Source organism: Phaseolus vulgaris, chromosome 2 (genome assembly GCF_051622355.1).
Source record: "Phaseolus vulgaris cultivar YP4 chromosome 2, ASM5162235v1, whole genome shotgun sequence".
In the NCBI taxonomy this organism is placed as follows: Eukaryota; Viridiplantae; Streptophyta; class Magnoliopsida; order Fabales; family Fabaceae; genus Phaseolus; species Phaseolus vulgaris.
Window position 1 is genome coordinate 2248839 of NC_143499.1, and position 16517 is coordinate 2265355.

Below are 16517 nucleotides of genomic sequence, written 5' to 3' on the forward strand. Positions count from 1 at the left end.
ATCAATGTCATTATCATTTATTTTGTTCTCATCAATTTTGATTATTTAATTGTTAATGTTCCTCATTTTTATTTCTTTTACTCTACTTTTCATTTTCGTGAAGTAAGTGGAGGCGGAAGAGGAAGAAGATAGAAAAACAGAATATCCCAAAATGTTACTTGAATACACAACATTCAGATTTTTGCACAAGTACAAAGTTATCCCGATGTGGTTGTCGACGGGAATGATGAATGCGTTCTGAATACGGCATTATTGCGGCAGAGGGAAAAAAAATTAAAAATATATATTTTCTTAGGGTTTGTTATTAGAGTTTCTCATTTTTATTTTTTCATTATTATATTCTTTTTTTAGTTTTATATTAGTAACATCTTAGTGATTTAGTGGTTTTCAGATAATGAAACAGGTGATACAATTTAAAACACTTAGCATTGTTTCATCCAATGTCATTCCTAAATTTAACAAACAAAAATTATAAACAGTGTATGTAAATTTATAGAAAATTTAGTAAACAAATATAAAGGATTTGCATAAATAGGAACTACACATAAGTAATATTGAAATGGTAAATAGTAAAACTAACTTGTATAAATGAAAGTAAATTATTAAATATTATATGAGGATGATAAAAGATTGATTAAAATAACTTTATTTGACTATCTTGTGTAAGATGTTATATCTAGTAGTTAACTCTTTTCGTATAAGGATTGAGTCATCCCTTAAATGTCTCAAATATATTTATTTATTTATTGTTGATAAATAAATTTATCTGGATAGTTTTGTTTGAATTTGTCTGGTTTTGATAAAAAAAGATTATTATATTGACCAGACATATACATGAATATGAATAATATATGATATTTTAAATTAGACATAAAGAAGGAGATGAATATACATATATTTGTCTCTATATGATTATATCTTTATACCCTTATTTCCATACTTCATACTCATTCCATTTTAAATTACTAAAATATTCATATTTTATTAGGTAACTTAAAAAAATGTTATATGTATTGTTTTGTTTGTTCCTTAGTTTAACTTTATTTCTCCTTCACCACATGACTATTTTTATCATATCTCAATCAGTAGTTCGACTAATTAAAAATTCATTCAAAGCTTACACATTTTTGTGTGTGAATTTTTCCTTCTAATGTATTGCATTTTGGAAACGCAACCTAATATCATTAAATCAATTAGTTTATTGCACATACTTACATTCATTCCTAATTTTTTTAATTTATTGTTTAATGTTTTCACATACAAATGTTTCACTTTCAAGTTTAAGTTTAATTGTGTAAACTCTTAGTTTATAGGGTAACATGAAATTATATTTTCTTTGATCTCTTTGACCCTTAATTTGATATTTAACAGTTTACTCAAATTTCAAAGTTATATTTCTTATCATCACAACTTTAATTATATTTTTTTCTTGTTTTGATTTCGTCAAACAATGTATTACATCTCAGAAAATGAAATACTCAATTTCATTCAATTTGATTGTGTTTTACTGTTTTATCATAATTATTTTACTTTCATCCAATTATTAGTTGATAGAAATATACCTATTACCTGAATAAGAATAAAAATGAGATAAAAAAATTATACTCATTATGTACCGAGTGAGAAATGTGGATAAAATTTCACTTTAAAACACTTAGGAAATAGTGAAGCTCACATTGTTTGATCGTTCCTACATTCAACAAACAATAACTATAGACATTGCATGTAAATTTATAGAAAATTTAATAAACAAATATAAAGGATTTGCATAAATAGGAATTACACAGAAGTAATATTGACACGGTAAAATAGTAAAACTAACTTGAATAAATGAAAGTAAAATATTAAATATTATAAAATAATTTGAAAAATAAAATACTAAATTTTAAATTTAAACTTAATATGATGAAATATAATTTTTAAAACTTTAAATGATCAGTTTAAATTTAAATATGATTTTTTTACCAGTCATGGCATTGGGTGTTACAAAAAGTTTACAATGTGTATTTAATACTTATTTTTCACGTCTAATACATTTTTAAGCAATTCTATTATTGATTGTGAGTAGTATTAATAGATACATCACACGTTTAATTTCTATTTTATGCCGATGCATTAAATTTCCAAACATATAAATTCCTTTCATAAATATTTTGACCTATAACACTTGTTTAATATTTATTTTATTTTATCAATTATTTCATTTTTTTTAAAGACGCTTCAATGATATTAGAATCGATAATTTGTCTTGATGATTAAATTATACTAGTGTAGTATGGTTAAGAGTTTCTTATATGAAAAATCTTTATAAAATTTTAGATAATTTTTTCCATTAATTAATATTAGTATAAGTAAGGGTTATGACTGAATGTGATTGGGTATTTTTTAAGGTTAGAAATATTTAAAAATGATTGAAATAAAATAATAATTTTAAAATAAGATGAAAATGATTATCAAATTATACACAAAATCTATCACTTTCTTATGACATGGCAACATTTGGGGATATCCGTACGTATATGCTAAATTAATCAGCAATAGGGATACTAAGAATGGGCTATGTAGGTCCTAATAATATATTATTTCTTTCATGTGGCTTTCATGATTTTGCGATGTGTCTCTCAGACTACCACGGTCAGTAACTAAAGTCAGCTAACTAAAATTAGTGTTTTTCTGTATGCATTTTATCGTATTCGATTATTGTGACTCAGTCTTTCGCAATTTGCTAATTTTTATATTGTTACTCCAATAATAAGTCTGGGAATATTGCGTATATACCTTCTTGCATGAGCGAATGAAGTTTATGTTTGTGTATACTATATTCAGGTGGTTTGTTTCGTGGACCACCCACTCATAACCACAAGACCCAATTTTAATGTGAAAAACTTGTGCTAAAATCATGTTAATGTTAATGAAAATTTGCATTAAATGACGTAATTTTAGTTTTAATGTTTAAGTTGTACTATCTTGATATAATTTTAATTATGATTTTTTTATTAATTAAGTAAAATTGTGTGACTCGGTTCAAAATAACTACACATTAACATTATTTCTATGTAATCACTTTTGAATTGAAGTCACACAAACTTATTTGTAAATATTATTTTTACTTTATACGTGTATTAAATCAGAAATATTTAATATATATAATATTAAGTTATGCAAATAAGAATGTTTAATTAATTATTTCAGAATAATTTAAATTAATTAAATTAAAATTAATATATAGAATATTAATTTATGTCATTAGTAATATATAATTAGTTATTTTGGTATAGTTTAAATTAATTAAAATTGTGTATTTATGGATGAATAGTAAGTAATGTTATATTTTGATTTGGTTATTTGATAAATAAAAAATTTATGTTTGTATATTTGTTTTAATAATATTTATATATATTTTATGTAAATATTATTATTATTATTATATATAATATTATTTTATATAATTTTATGTGTGGAAAATATAACTTTTATAATTGCATGCAAAGATATTTTTAATGAAATTATACTGATAATAAAAGTGTGTTTTAAAAAATTGTTATGAAGAATGATTAGGGTAAACATACAAATTAGGCTGTTAGTTTTATAAAGGAATATTTGTTGTTGGTAATAAAATAAACGAAGGCATAAATATATAAGTAAAAAAATGACGAAATTAATAATGAAAGTTGAGAGTGCACATTTTATTACGAAGCTTGTTTGTAAAGGCAATTGCTTCTATTGTAACATTTCCTCTTATAATATAAACATTTGTTAAGCTTATTAGGAATGAGATCATTCATTTCGTTATGAATACATTGAGTGTTTGGTCATTCTTATTCATGACAACGCAACATGGGACCAAGTAATACATTTGGTCCCGTGTAGGTAAACCAATAATCCTCATTTCAAATTGGACATTGTAAGCCTTGAAAATATTGTGAAGATTGGACATTATGGCCACAAATGTCGTCAGTTGTAAATGAAAAAATAAACAAATAACAATTATGTGTTGACAAGGTAGGTGTAGAGCTTGAACTGTGTATAACAAAGGATAGCGTCGAAGTTGGGGAGGCTATCTCTTGGACGTCAAACATTGAAATTTCTTAGTATCATAGCTTTGCACAAGACACATAGCGTTTTGTGCCTCATTTTTTCTTTGCAAAGTGACTATATCTGTTGGGATTCAATGCTTGACTCGCAAGTATGTTGGTCCCTCGTTGAACAAACCAAGCATTTATTCTTTCAAATGTGATTTTAACCATAACATTAATCGATAAGGATCGAACCCTTTCATAATAGAGTTCATGCTTTCAACAAAACTTGTTGTCATGTGTCTGTCCTTTTGCCCCTTCATAGGCATGAATCCATTTTTCCAATGGTATTTAATGAATCTAAGAGACTGTTTGCCGAAATTCTGCTTGCTTCATCTCATACCATGTGACAATTTAAAAAATGAGATTAGTGGTAAACATTGTCAATTGATAGTGGGGTGTGATTGAATTTAAGTTAAGATGTGACATATCTTCACATAAATAATGTACTTCTTCTATTGCAAATTTCCCATGTTATTTTGTATTTTGTAATAAATTGTACTAATTTGTCTATTCTAATGAATCTCTTATTATGACTTATGACTTGTAAAACATTAATGTTTACTCTTATTTATTTCCAAATGCATAATATTTTACAGTTACAATTTTTTATATCAATTTTTTTTATGCCCAAATGAAACAATACAAATTAACCAACATTTCTCTACATAAAAATTGCTAAAAAAAATTATTTATTAAACAACCAAATCAAAACATTAATGTAAATATTTTAATTAATATGTAAATATTTTATATATTAATATGTAAATATTTTATATATTAATATTATAATATTTTATATATTTTTAAATTTGAACTAATATATTAATATTTTAAATTTAAAACATAAAAAAAATTGCTTCAAAAGAAGTCTGCAAGGTTGACATGACTTCACTTAAATTAGGTTTGAACTAAAGTCGTGCAAGGCTGCCACAACTTTAGTTCAAAACCAATTTCATATAAGTTATGCCACCTAAATACGAGTTTACTTTAAAAAAAAATTGACTAATCAAATTCGTGTCACGTTAGCATGACTTTCTCTTTAGTATTAAAGTCGTGTTATCTTAACATGATTTCACTTGATATGACAAAAATCATGTCAAGTAGACACGACTTCTCCACATTAAAGTTGTATCACGTTGACATAACTTCCACAACCTCATTTTTTTTTTCACAATCAATCTGATTTCGATAATAAACGAAAAAAATTATCCTCTTTTCATACAAAATAAAATAAAATAATCAAAACAATATACATATAACAATGTTTTATATGTTTTTATGTGATTTTTTCTAAGACTATAGATACTCTTATATTTGTCATATAAAGTATTTTTCAAATTATAATATTTGCTATAAACTAAAATTAAATTTTAAATACTTTAATTTTAAAAATACTTCACATGAGCAATTTGAGCAATATAAAAAAAATATTTTAATGAAAAATAATTATTTTTTTATGAATTAAATTTGTTTTATATATAAATTTAAAAATTTGACGTTAAGAAATTTAAAGACTTATAAAATATTTTACGTAAATTAATTTCTAGTTATAAAAAAATTAATTATTTTTCTTAAATATATACATAAGAAAGTTCATTTAAACATTTTTATTATTTAATTTGTTAAAAAAAAATTCTTTGTATTATTTTTTAATTTTTAGTATTCATGTACTTCTTAACAATTATACTAATTATTTTGTATATAAATAATTAAAATAGAGTTGATAAAACAGTCAGCCTTGTATATTGGGATGAACTCACCAAAACCTATTTACGACCCACCTTTTTAAAAATTATTTTTTTTGAATGGATTGGTGGATTAAGTGACTCAATTAATTTGAAAATAAGTAGTTTTTTTATAAAATTAACTTTTCGTAGAAAATTTTAACAAAATTAAGCACTAAAAGAGTAAAAATATCTTAATTTTCTCGATTACAAACTAAGATTGATAATAAAGACAAAAAAAAATGAGCCAAATTGAATGTTTACAGGAGTAAATTGTGTATATAGTTTAATTAATGTAATCTTACTAGTGGACGACACATTCAAGAAGCACTTCTTCAGTACAAGATTCGAAGCATAAAATATAATTTCTGTTACTTATTATTATAATAATGAAAACATGCAAGATTAACAAGGAAATTTTCTGGATCCCAACACGTCAGAGCCAGAGATTGCTTTTAAGGTAAAGGATTCCATCAATAATGCAAATAGCAAGACGCGTATATCGTAAAATTGAAGCTCTTAATATAGTTTAAAAGATAATAGAGTATTACACCTAAGTTAATCTCGACGTATCAATCAATTAATCTGAATATCTGGAGCTTATTATTATTTTCTTAGTCAACAAGGCATTATTATTATTATACTCCCTACCGGGAAGGTAATAATAACAAGACTAAACGCGAATAGTATTTTATTATTTTCTGTCAATGTATTGGTTGGGCAAATAAAATAAATAATAAATAAATAAATAAATGGGTAGATTGAAAATATTTGTACGCCAAGCAAGGAAAGAGGGAAAGAAGGCATAAAATAAAAAAAATATAAAAGGAAAAGAGGTGTGATGACGTGGACCAATCAGAGGAGGACAGAGGTGTGGGTTGGATGGAGCAGCTAAGAATAAAGCCTGTGGTGTCCCTTGGTATTCAAAAGCGCCGAAAGAGAGAAACCTAACAACGCCATAGCGTTCTCTAACCCATCGTGCGAGGTCCCTCGACCTCCGCACAACCCCAACTCCAAGGGGCTGTGCATGTTTTCCACGCCCATGTCGGAACCGGACGCCCATGCGCCGTCACTACCCTTCCTGCTCCAGCGCCCGCCGCTCCTGCAGTCAGCGCCGCCGCTCTTCAAGCAGCGATCGTGGTCGCCGGACGTCTACCGCGACGAGGCCTGGCTCCGCCGCAAGGGAAACTGGAAGAACCGCCGCACCAAGAGCGTCACAGACGAGGACGTCGACGAACTCAAAGCCTGCATCGAATTGGGCTTCGGATTCGATTCCTCCCCGGAGGTCGAGCTCGATCGCCGCCTCTCCGATACCTTACCCGCTCTCGGCCTCTACTACGCCGTCAACAAAAACTACAACGAATCCCTCGTCTCCAAACCCACGCCGTCCTCCTCCGCCGCCGCCTCCGATTGCGACGACACTCCTTCCCCCCACGGCAGTCCCCACTCCGCCATCTTCACCACCGGTACTTGGCACTTTAGCTGATCTCTTATCTGCTTTTGATAATGATCTCTCACTTGTCGGAATTAAAGTTTGCATGGATTAACTTAGTTATCGAAGTAAAAGTCTCTAATTCTTTGAGCAGATTAAAAATAGCTAAGAAAATTTAAATCTCGGTCTTTCTATTTTTAATCTGTGCTGATTGTGATTGAAGTGGATTGAGATGTGATGATATTTTTGTTGAATTATTGCTTTGTTTGATATGAATTAATTATGAAGGTGATAACCCTCAGACGGTGAAGACGAGGCTGAGGCAATGGGCTCAGGTTGTTGGTTGTGCTGTGCGTCAAAGTCCAGAGTTCTAGCTGAATGGGTTATGTGATGTGATGATAATTGTGGATTCGGAACCTAAGCAGGGTTGTCAAACCTAAACCATTACAATAGAAGCTGTGTGATTGATATAAGTGACAATGATTTTCCACCGAACTACCAAACCGAAGAAGCGATGGCGGTCCCTAGTTAACCACCCGATTGTGAGGGAAGCAAAGTAGTTAGTTAGTAATACATGTGGGGGTGTCGGCAGAAGCCTTGTTTTGTAATGTACTTGTCGAATCTGTTATAGTATTATTCATGTCATGTGGTAGACGATCGTAGATGTAGTTTTGTTTTAGTTTTTGTGTTTGTGCTGGGTGTGTGAAAAGGTGTTGGTTCCACTAGTGCATTTGAATCTGTACTTTATGTGCTGCTATACTCCTTTTTGGTATCTGTAGTTTCTCTTTCCTCTTGGGTTTGCTTGGTACTCTGTTGAAAAGCAAAGCAAGGGAAGGGTGGAGGACGAAGAAGTGAAGAATATAACATTCTTGTAACTTTGACAAAGAATTCCTTGAACGAGGGAAACAGCTTGCTTTCTAAAATGGGCTGGGTACCAGTACGACTCAACTTATGTCTTTCGTGAAAGGTAAGACAGAGAAGCTTCAAATTTCAACATTCTCCTGTGTTTGTTTGTTCGTATCATCGAATATTGCGCTGCTGGCAATGACTACTTTGTGTATCTCACTCATTGTACTTTTTAGCTACCTATCTCCTATCCTCTGTCATCACTTATCTTCCACCCATTTTCCAGACACAGAATGGCAGTAGAATGGAATGGAAAGTTTCCACTGTTGACTTTTTTATGCGGAGGCAGCTGTCAACTCAATCCACTGCTAACATAACGGAAATTACAGTGGTTGTTAAGTGTTGAACACTTATGTCAAGAGAACTGTGCCATCCATGAAAAATTGAAGGTTAGGAAGAAGACTAATACTGAATTTGGGTGATAGTAATATAGAGAGATAAACAAAAAACTAAAAGATAATGATGGATATAAGAAATAGTGTGATATAAAAGAAAATACATTTAACAATGAGTGTAAATTAACCTTGAGAATAACGATATCTCACTGTATAGTCCTGATTATAACCAACCTAAAGACAGTCCGTGGTCATTAGGAAGAAGTTAGTGTGCCTGGAAAACTTTAGATGAGTCTCTTGCACGCAACATGAAAACAAATTGAGATCCACGCGAGTTCTAGTAGGGAAGAAGAAGACTTGAAGGGAACTAAACATTGATATTGCAATATATTTTTCTTTCCCAAAAAGCCATTATCTATAACTCTACCTATATATAAGTTATATGACAACATAGTGATACCTATTTTTCTCCATTTATTCCTGTACTAGGTTTTGACGCTTGTAACTAATTCTAGTTTAATCGAAAACATTGAAATTATTGATGAGTACATTAGGTAGTACAGTTTACATTAATAACATAATTATATTAATCCAAAATTTCCAAAGCAACATTTTACCTTTTGTCTCTTTCTCATGTTATTCCTAAGAGACTATAATATGTTTACAAAGTTTGACAAAATAATTATGTGTGGAAAATAGAACTTTCAAATATGATATTCTTAATACAAACTTATGATATTTTTAATATACAAACTTATTTTTTTTTTATTTTATAGAAATGACAACTGAGTTGGTTTAGACTGAAGTTTTATACTTGTTTTAATTTTAAAAATACCATCACATTTTAATTAAAAATATTTAACCAATAAAAACGAGTGTATTTATATCTTAAATAGATTTTTTTCACTAATATTTGTGTCCGTTGTAACTTATCTAATATTCTAGTTGTAAAAAAAAATAGTTTGACTTGTCTTGCATAAGAATTATAGGTTAATTTTATCTCCCTTCAATGCTAAATTTGTACAAACAAAATCTTTTAAAAAAATTATACATAAATATTATAATAATAATTTTATTTTAATTTTCATTAATCTGTCATTGATAATAAAATATAAATAAATTAAATAAACATAAAACCAACCTCTATATTAAATAAATATATGTAAAAAATATTTTTTTTATGAACAAAATATAAAAAGAATATCATTATCCAAATTACTGAAAAGCTATAACAATTAATTATCATTATATTTTAAGGCTGTTTTTACTAAATAACATTAAAATATATTAGATTTTTTTTTATTGTAGGTTATGCTAAGTAACTCATATTATCCTATTATTAGTCCGCCATGACTTATCAATACGGACTTATATAGTTAACTTTTCTGCACTTTTTCCCATGACCTAAGGTGTATATTTCTAGTATTTTATTCTCATAATTTTTTGGTTTACATCATTTATTTGAATAATTTTCAATCTCAATTTACCATTGCGATATTTTATTTAATTTATAATAAGAATATTCTAAGTTATCTTGTTGTACCTCATTTACTCACTCATTTTTCATCTTTTATTTTAAAAAAAATATTCTCCTTAAATTTGACTTTTGATGTATAATATATAAACATTCTTACTCAGACCACTCAAATGACTTAATAATTTATTTACATAAATAGTTAATAATTTATTTAGTTAGTAAAAGGAAGAATCAAGGTTCATTTCAATTCTATTTTTTTATAAACAACTAAACTTATGATATTAAATATAAAAATAATGGATTAAATATTATAAAAAATATATAAAATTTAATTTAAATATTAATTCATCATGTACTTAATGTCAAATCATAGTCAACATTATAGTAGCATCCTGATGTAAGAACTTGGTGACAGACGGAGTATAATGAAGAAAAATGTGTGAAACAATTAATGAGTATAGTGCTTTTTTGTTCTGTGCTATATAATCATTTCTTTGTTATAAATTACAAAATCATGCTATGGATGAGTCTCTTTATACATATTTTTTTTAAAGGAATTATTTCAAAAATAAAAACTAAATGCTAAGAGGAATTCAAATCTCATAACAATTCACACAATTTGTGCATAGTAATTTTTTTATTTATTAATTTCAACTTGTAAAATATATTAGGTAGGTCACCTATATATTTATAGGTGAAGGAGTCTTGAAGTACAAGCTAAAATGATAGAATGGGAAAAGGGAAAAATGGACAGCCTTATGATTTGACTAAATCAAACCCGCATCCTAAGTTTGTCATTCTAGAAATTAGGTCAAAATATTTTCCAAAAGGCTAGTAACAAACTAAAATGCTACCTACACCCCATATTATACTAAAGACACCTTATTCTAGCTTATATTTGCTATTTTAAGTCCAAATTATTTACAAACATATTCTATTTTTTAAGAAGACCAAAAGGAAGAACTTCTGATATTCGAGTTTTTACCTTCTTCTTTTACTGATTCTTTTGCTATTATGTTTTACATACAGATTTGATCTCTTACATATGGATTTGTGCTGAAATTTTTTGTAGTGTTTGTATGATAAAAGTGGTGACAAAATAACAATTCTATATTATATTTTCTTGCTAAATTGTTATGAGTGGATAAAGAAGTAAGACAAATTCAATACTCATTTACAAATTTTATAAATTATACAGTAATTTAATAGGTGTAAAGAATTTTATACATGAACTAACTACTTTATGTAATAAATATATATATATATATATAAATATGTATATATATTGATAAAAATATGTGTATTATATTATTAAATCAAATTGTCAATTGATAAATTAAATGAAAGGGGATATTAAAATATTATTACAAATAAAATTAATAAGATGAATAAAAGTAAGTACTTACATACATTAAAAAATACAACCAATTAAAAAAATAACAAATAAAATTATAAAAAATAACAAATTAAATTAGTGGGATAATGAAACTACTAGAAGTAATTTAAAAATTGTGAAAGTAATGAGATTTAAAAACATGTCGAATATAATGGAGGTTTGTAAATTGTCAGAAATAATGGGGGTTTGTAAGCTGTCAGAAATAATGAGGTTGTCAAACCGTCGGAAATAACAGGAGTTTTCAAACCGTTAGGAATAACGGGAGTTTTCAAACTGTAAAAATTAACGGGGGTTTAAAACTGCTGGGAATAACGGAGGTTCAAAACTGTCAGAAATAACGAGGTTTCAAAATCGTCGGAAAGTGATTATTTTCTAGGGGTTCGTAGAAACCGTGATAATTAGTTAGCGACACTGAATCTATCAAGAAAGAAACAAACTACGGATAATGCACTTAACATGCACTTAACGAGAATCAAAACCGTAAAAAATATAACCTCATTAAAAATATATTTTTGTAGTGTGTAATGGAATCAGAAATATATTTTTTTATATAATACATTTTTATATTTTGAAATAGTTATATAAAAGGGATGGTTATCTATTACTTCATCGGAACTTATGAAATGTAAAGATTACTCAATTAATATAAGTTATGAAACACATCCTAACTTAATAGCGTTATACATTTATAATAGGATATTTTCATAACTTTAAGGAAAAAAAAAATAAGTGGAAAAAATTTGTTTAGAAAAGAATAGTAGTATTTCTTTTCTACAGTTATCAGTAGAGTTTCCTGATAACACTAGTGCAGAAACATAAAACAAATGCGGCTATTTTGAATTTATAAATGCGGTTTTACAACCGCATTTGATCAACACGCAATTGTAAATCAAGAAATATAAATGCGGCTATATAGCCGCATTTATAAATACCATTTACAAGTGCGGTTATTTGCTTTAACCGCACTTGTATATGCCAAATCATTAAAAAAATTAAAAATTTTAAAACATCGTTAATCTTGTGTGAAGTCAACGTTGATGAAGAGTCACGGGAGCGAACAACGGTGGCGACAGCAGAAGCGATGGCGGACAGGGAAGCAGCAACGGAGCAAACCAAAAAATCCACAAGAAACCACGAATACAATGAAAGAAAAGAGTGCTCCGAGACCACCAATGCAAGGAAAAAAACATATATAAGAAAAACGAAAAACATTTATGCATATATTTGTGAAGATGAAGAGGAAGAAAGAGAGTTCAAAAACTTACATTGCACAAATGGAATGCAGATGCAGCAGAAGAACTCAGAGTGCGAACGCGAAACGAAGGCAAAGACGAGAAATAAAGTTTGAAATTGTGTGTGGCGCGCTTCAAAATTTAAGGTAAAAAATGATTTACGAGTGCGGTTAAAGGTAAAACCGCATTCGTAAATCAAAATAATTTCAAAAATACCACCGCGTTTTTTACGAAAGCGGGTAGCGCAAAAGCCGCACTAAATAAAGCGTATCCTTTTTTTTTTTGCACTAGTGTAAATCATTTATCCACACAGTTTAAAAGGAGCTTATCATCTACGAAAGGTGTTTTGTCAGAGTCAAATGCCTCATTAACCTATACTAATTAAATCCTAAGATATTTCTTTATTAATTTGAAAGATAAGTGGTTTGAATAAGACTGATAAATGAGATATATAGTTAACTTACGCATTCAAGTATTAATTGTTCTTAAGTGGAATTGCTTGAAGAGACAAGAATCCAAGTGTAGTTAATTTCAGTGAAAACAAACGAAAGTGTAGCATGAAGTACATTGTTTAAAACATGGTGTTAATTCAGTGTGAAAATTACATTGGAGGAATTTGTGAGGAAAGAACATAAAAGTCCAAATAAAGTAACAGACAAATAAAAGTCATGTATGCATTGCATTGGTCTTCTTTTTCTTCCATTGGCAATATTTCTTTATAATATATTTGTTGGGCGGTCATAACAGGCAGAAAAGGTCTAACACAAAAAAAAAAATGGAGAAACTGAATGGGGAGACCAATTGATGAAAGATGACAAAACACGTACATAGTTAATCATAACAACAATAATAATAATTAAAATATCAAAAACGATGAATGGAAGCAAATGGAGAAATGTAGAGTTAGGTGAGACCAGAGAAAAAGCTCTCTTACCCACTTACTCTTTCCCCTTCCAACAAATTAAAATTAACATTATAATGTAAATTAATTTTTATTTTATAACTTTTGAGAAATAGTTACAAGCACATGCGTAGGGGTTACAAAGTGGGATGGGCTGTTCGCGGTCCCGTGAGAAAAAAAGTGAAGTGAGTTGTTTATTTTAACCCACTGTTCCGCTTAGGTTTGTCCTGCATAACCCGCAGTCCGTGCGGGTCAAGTGCGAGACGGGTTGGTTTGCATAACCCGTATAACTTTAAAATGTATAATCTTTTTTTTCTACTTCCCATATTTTTTCTTCATGTAGCCTCATATTTTACATTCCAAAATTTTTAATAAGATCTTACTATGCATGTTTCATGAAATAATATTATGAAATCATTTACTCAATGCATCTAAATAAAAAAATCAAAAATTATTTAAAAATTATTATTTTAATAAATATTTTTTATGCAGGCTAGCTCGCAGGTCTATAGACTAACTTTTATACTAAACAGATTAGAAAAATCAACTCACAAATTTTATGTGTAACAGACCAACCCAACTCGCATTTTGTGGATTAAGTATATACGGCCTATGCGGGACTGCCACCCCGCCCTGCCACCCCTTCAAACGCGTCCGTCCTAAAACAATTAAAACGCACTGGCTTATAAATTATGTTATAATAAAAATAAGTAAAATGGAAAAGTTTTTTCAGAAGGAAGCGTATTAGAAAGTCCACTTTAGAAAAATGTGGGAAATGAAAACGCAATTTTCATGAGAGAAAGCCAAAGACGACCCTTGTGAAAATGGTGAGGAATGCTTCTCTTCTCTCGCCTCCTTATCCAGTCCACTGTATTCTAAAGCAAAGTGCCCTGTTACTGCGTACGTGTGGATTCAGTTTTGGTTTGGTCCAAAATAAACGTTGCCATTTTTTTATATGTATAAGCTTCTCAAAAATTCTAGAACCCACACGTCACTTGGGGTTGGATTATATTTGGTTCCGTATTATATAAGAGTCTCTCTCGCCCTAGAATCCTCGAGGAGGAGAATAACAATAATATTCACTGTACCTTATCCTTTTGTGTCGTGAAATTATGGTAATTGATTTCGATATTTTGACTCATGGATTCTGATCATTCCAGAAAACCTTCCAAAAGTTTAATTCATTCTCGCTTCTTTCTCTCTGGCTTTTATTGCTGGGATTGGGAGTTCTTGACAGCTCTCCTCCTTTTCAGTTCTTCCTCCTGAGTTCCCTGTACTATATTTTTTTTTCTCTCTTTTTTTATTTAGAATAATTGTAATAAGAAGAGATCTGTGAGGGTGGAATCATGTCGCAACGATCTGTGCCGGCTCCGTTTTTGACGAAGACGTATGAGTTGGTGGAGGATCCCGGGACGAACGAGGTGATATCGTGGAGTGACAGTGGGAACACGTTTGTGGTGTGGAAGCATGCGGATTTTGCCAAGGATTTGCTTCCTAAATCTTTCAAGCACAATAACTTCTCCAGTTTTGTTCGCCAGCTCAACACCTACGTATGTTTCTTTCTCTCCTTACATTTACTTCCATCTCAACCTGTGAGATGATCAATTACTTGTGTTTTATACATGTTATTCAGATTAAATTAAAATTTGATAGAAATATTTTTTTAAGTATTTATATTTTAATACTAATTATTCAGGTATTTAAATTAATATTTCGGATTTCTTCCATAATTAGTGGTTCTTACTAATTGCTATATATATATTCGGAAACATTTGGGAAATCTTAAGTTTTAAATTGATATCTAAATACAATGTATTTTTTATGATATATGATACAAAAAGCAAATTTGATGAGCTTGAAATGTAAACAAATATGATTACTGTTAATTATAGATGATTGCAAATATGATCAGTAAATGATAAAAATCAAATTGGCGATTTCGAGTTTGCAGGGATTCCGAAAGATTGTGCCAGATAAATGGGAATTCGCAAACGAGCATTTCAAACGAGGGAAGAAGGAGCTTCTCTGCGACATCAAACGCCGCAAGACCGTGCCGCAATTGCCGGCGCTTCCTCCGGAGGCTGGAAAATCCGGCGGCGATGGTAGCTCTCCTTTAAACTCCGGCGGTGGAGACGAGGCTGGGTCCACTTCTACCTCGTCCTCTTCCTCCGGTTCGAAGAACACGGGATTGGTGGAAACAAACACAACAGTTTCTCACGAGTTATCGAGCGAGAATCAGAAACTGAAGAAGGATAACGAAACGCTGAGTTGCGAGCTGGCACGTGCGAGGAAGCAGTGCGATGTGCTCGTGGCTTTCCTGAAGAACCGTCTGATGGTGGGTCCTGATCAGATAGATCGCATCATGCGGCAAGGAAGTTGTGGATCTGAGAAGGCGGTAGGTGAAGAAGGAGGTGAAGAATGTTTGAAACTGTTTGGTGTTTGGTTGAAAGAGGATACGCTAGCAGACAAAAGAAACAACCACCACAAGAGAGTCCGCGAAGAGCAAATGGGCTTCGGTGGGCCTCGTCTCAAGGAATCCAAGCCCGTTGTTGACTTTGAACCTCTAAATCTCATCATGACGAGCAATAAGGTTTGCAACTGACCAACAAACGAACAAAGAGCAATTTGATTTTTCCTTTTAGTCAATTAATAGAATAGTGAAAAAGTAAAAGGCTGAGCGATAATTATGTTGGGTAAAAAGACCAAATTCGTGTCAAGGTTGTGTTATTATTTTTAATTTAATAATGTATATACGTAGGTCAATCCTTGTATGATTGGAAAGCAGGTTTCAATAATCCTTGTACCATGTATGGCTTCTTAATGTAATGGCTAAATGGCCGCATTCTGTAGCTAGGTTGATAGTAAAGATTATGTTTTGATTAAATTTTGAAAATAATATTTTTTTTAAGTCTACTGGTTTTACATAATTTTGGAATCAAAATCAAAAGAAATTTAAATATATTTTCATCTTTTAATTTTTTAAGTGTTTTTAAGAAATGTTATTGAATTCCGAATTTTAAAATGGATAATATTTT

At 29.8% G+C, this 16517-nt stretch overlaps 2 protein-coding genes across 2 annotated transcripts; both read left to right on the forward strand.

Moving 5' to 3' along the window:
- Window positions 1–6725: 6725 nt before the first annotated feature.
- LOC137810122 (uncharacterized) lies at window positions 6726–8419 on the forward strand. The gene is made up of 2 exons (XM_068611257.2): window positions 6726–7269; window positions 7524–8419. Exons 1-2 carry the CDS (start codon window positions 6831–6833, stop codon window positions 7607–7609), a joined length of 525 nt encoding a protein of 174 aa, XP_068467358.1. The 5' UTR covers window positions 6726–6830; the 3' UTR covers window positions 7610–8419.
- A 5780-nt stretch (window positions 8420–14199) lies between these two features.
- On the forward strand, window positions 14200–16390 carry LOC137810123 (heat shock factor protein HSF24). The gene is made up of 2 exons (XM_068611258.2): window positions 14200–15032; window positions 15434–16390. Exons 1-2 carry the CDS (start codon window positions 14829–14831, stop codon window positions 16082–16084), a joined length of 855 nt encoding a protein of 284 aa, XP_068467359.2. The 5' UTR covers window positions 14200–14828; the 3' UTR covers window positions 16085–16390.
- Window positions 16391–16517: the final 127 nt, after the last annotated feature.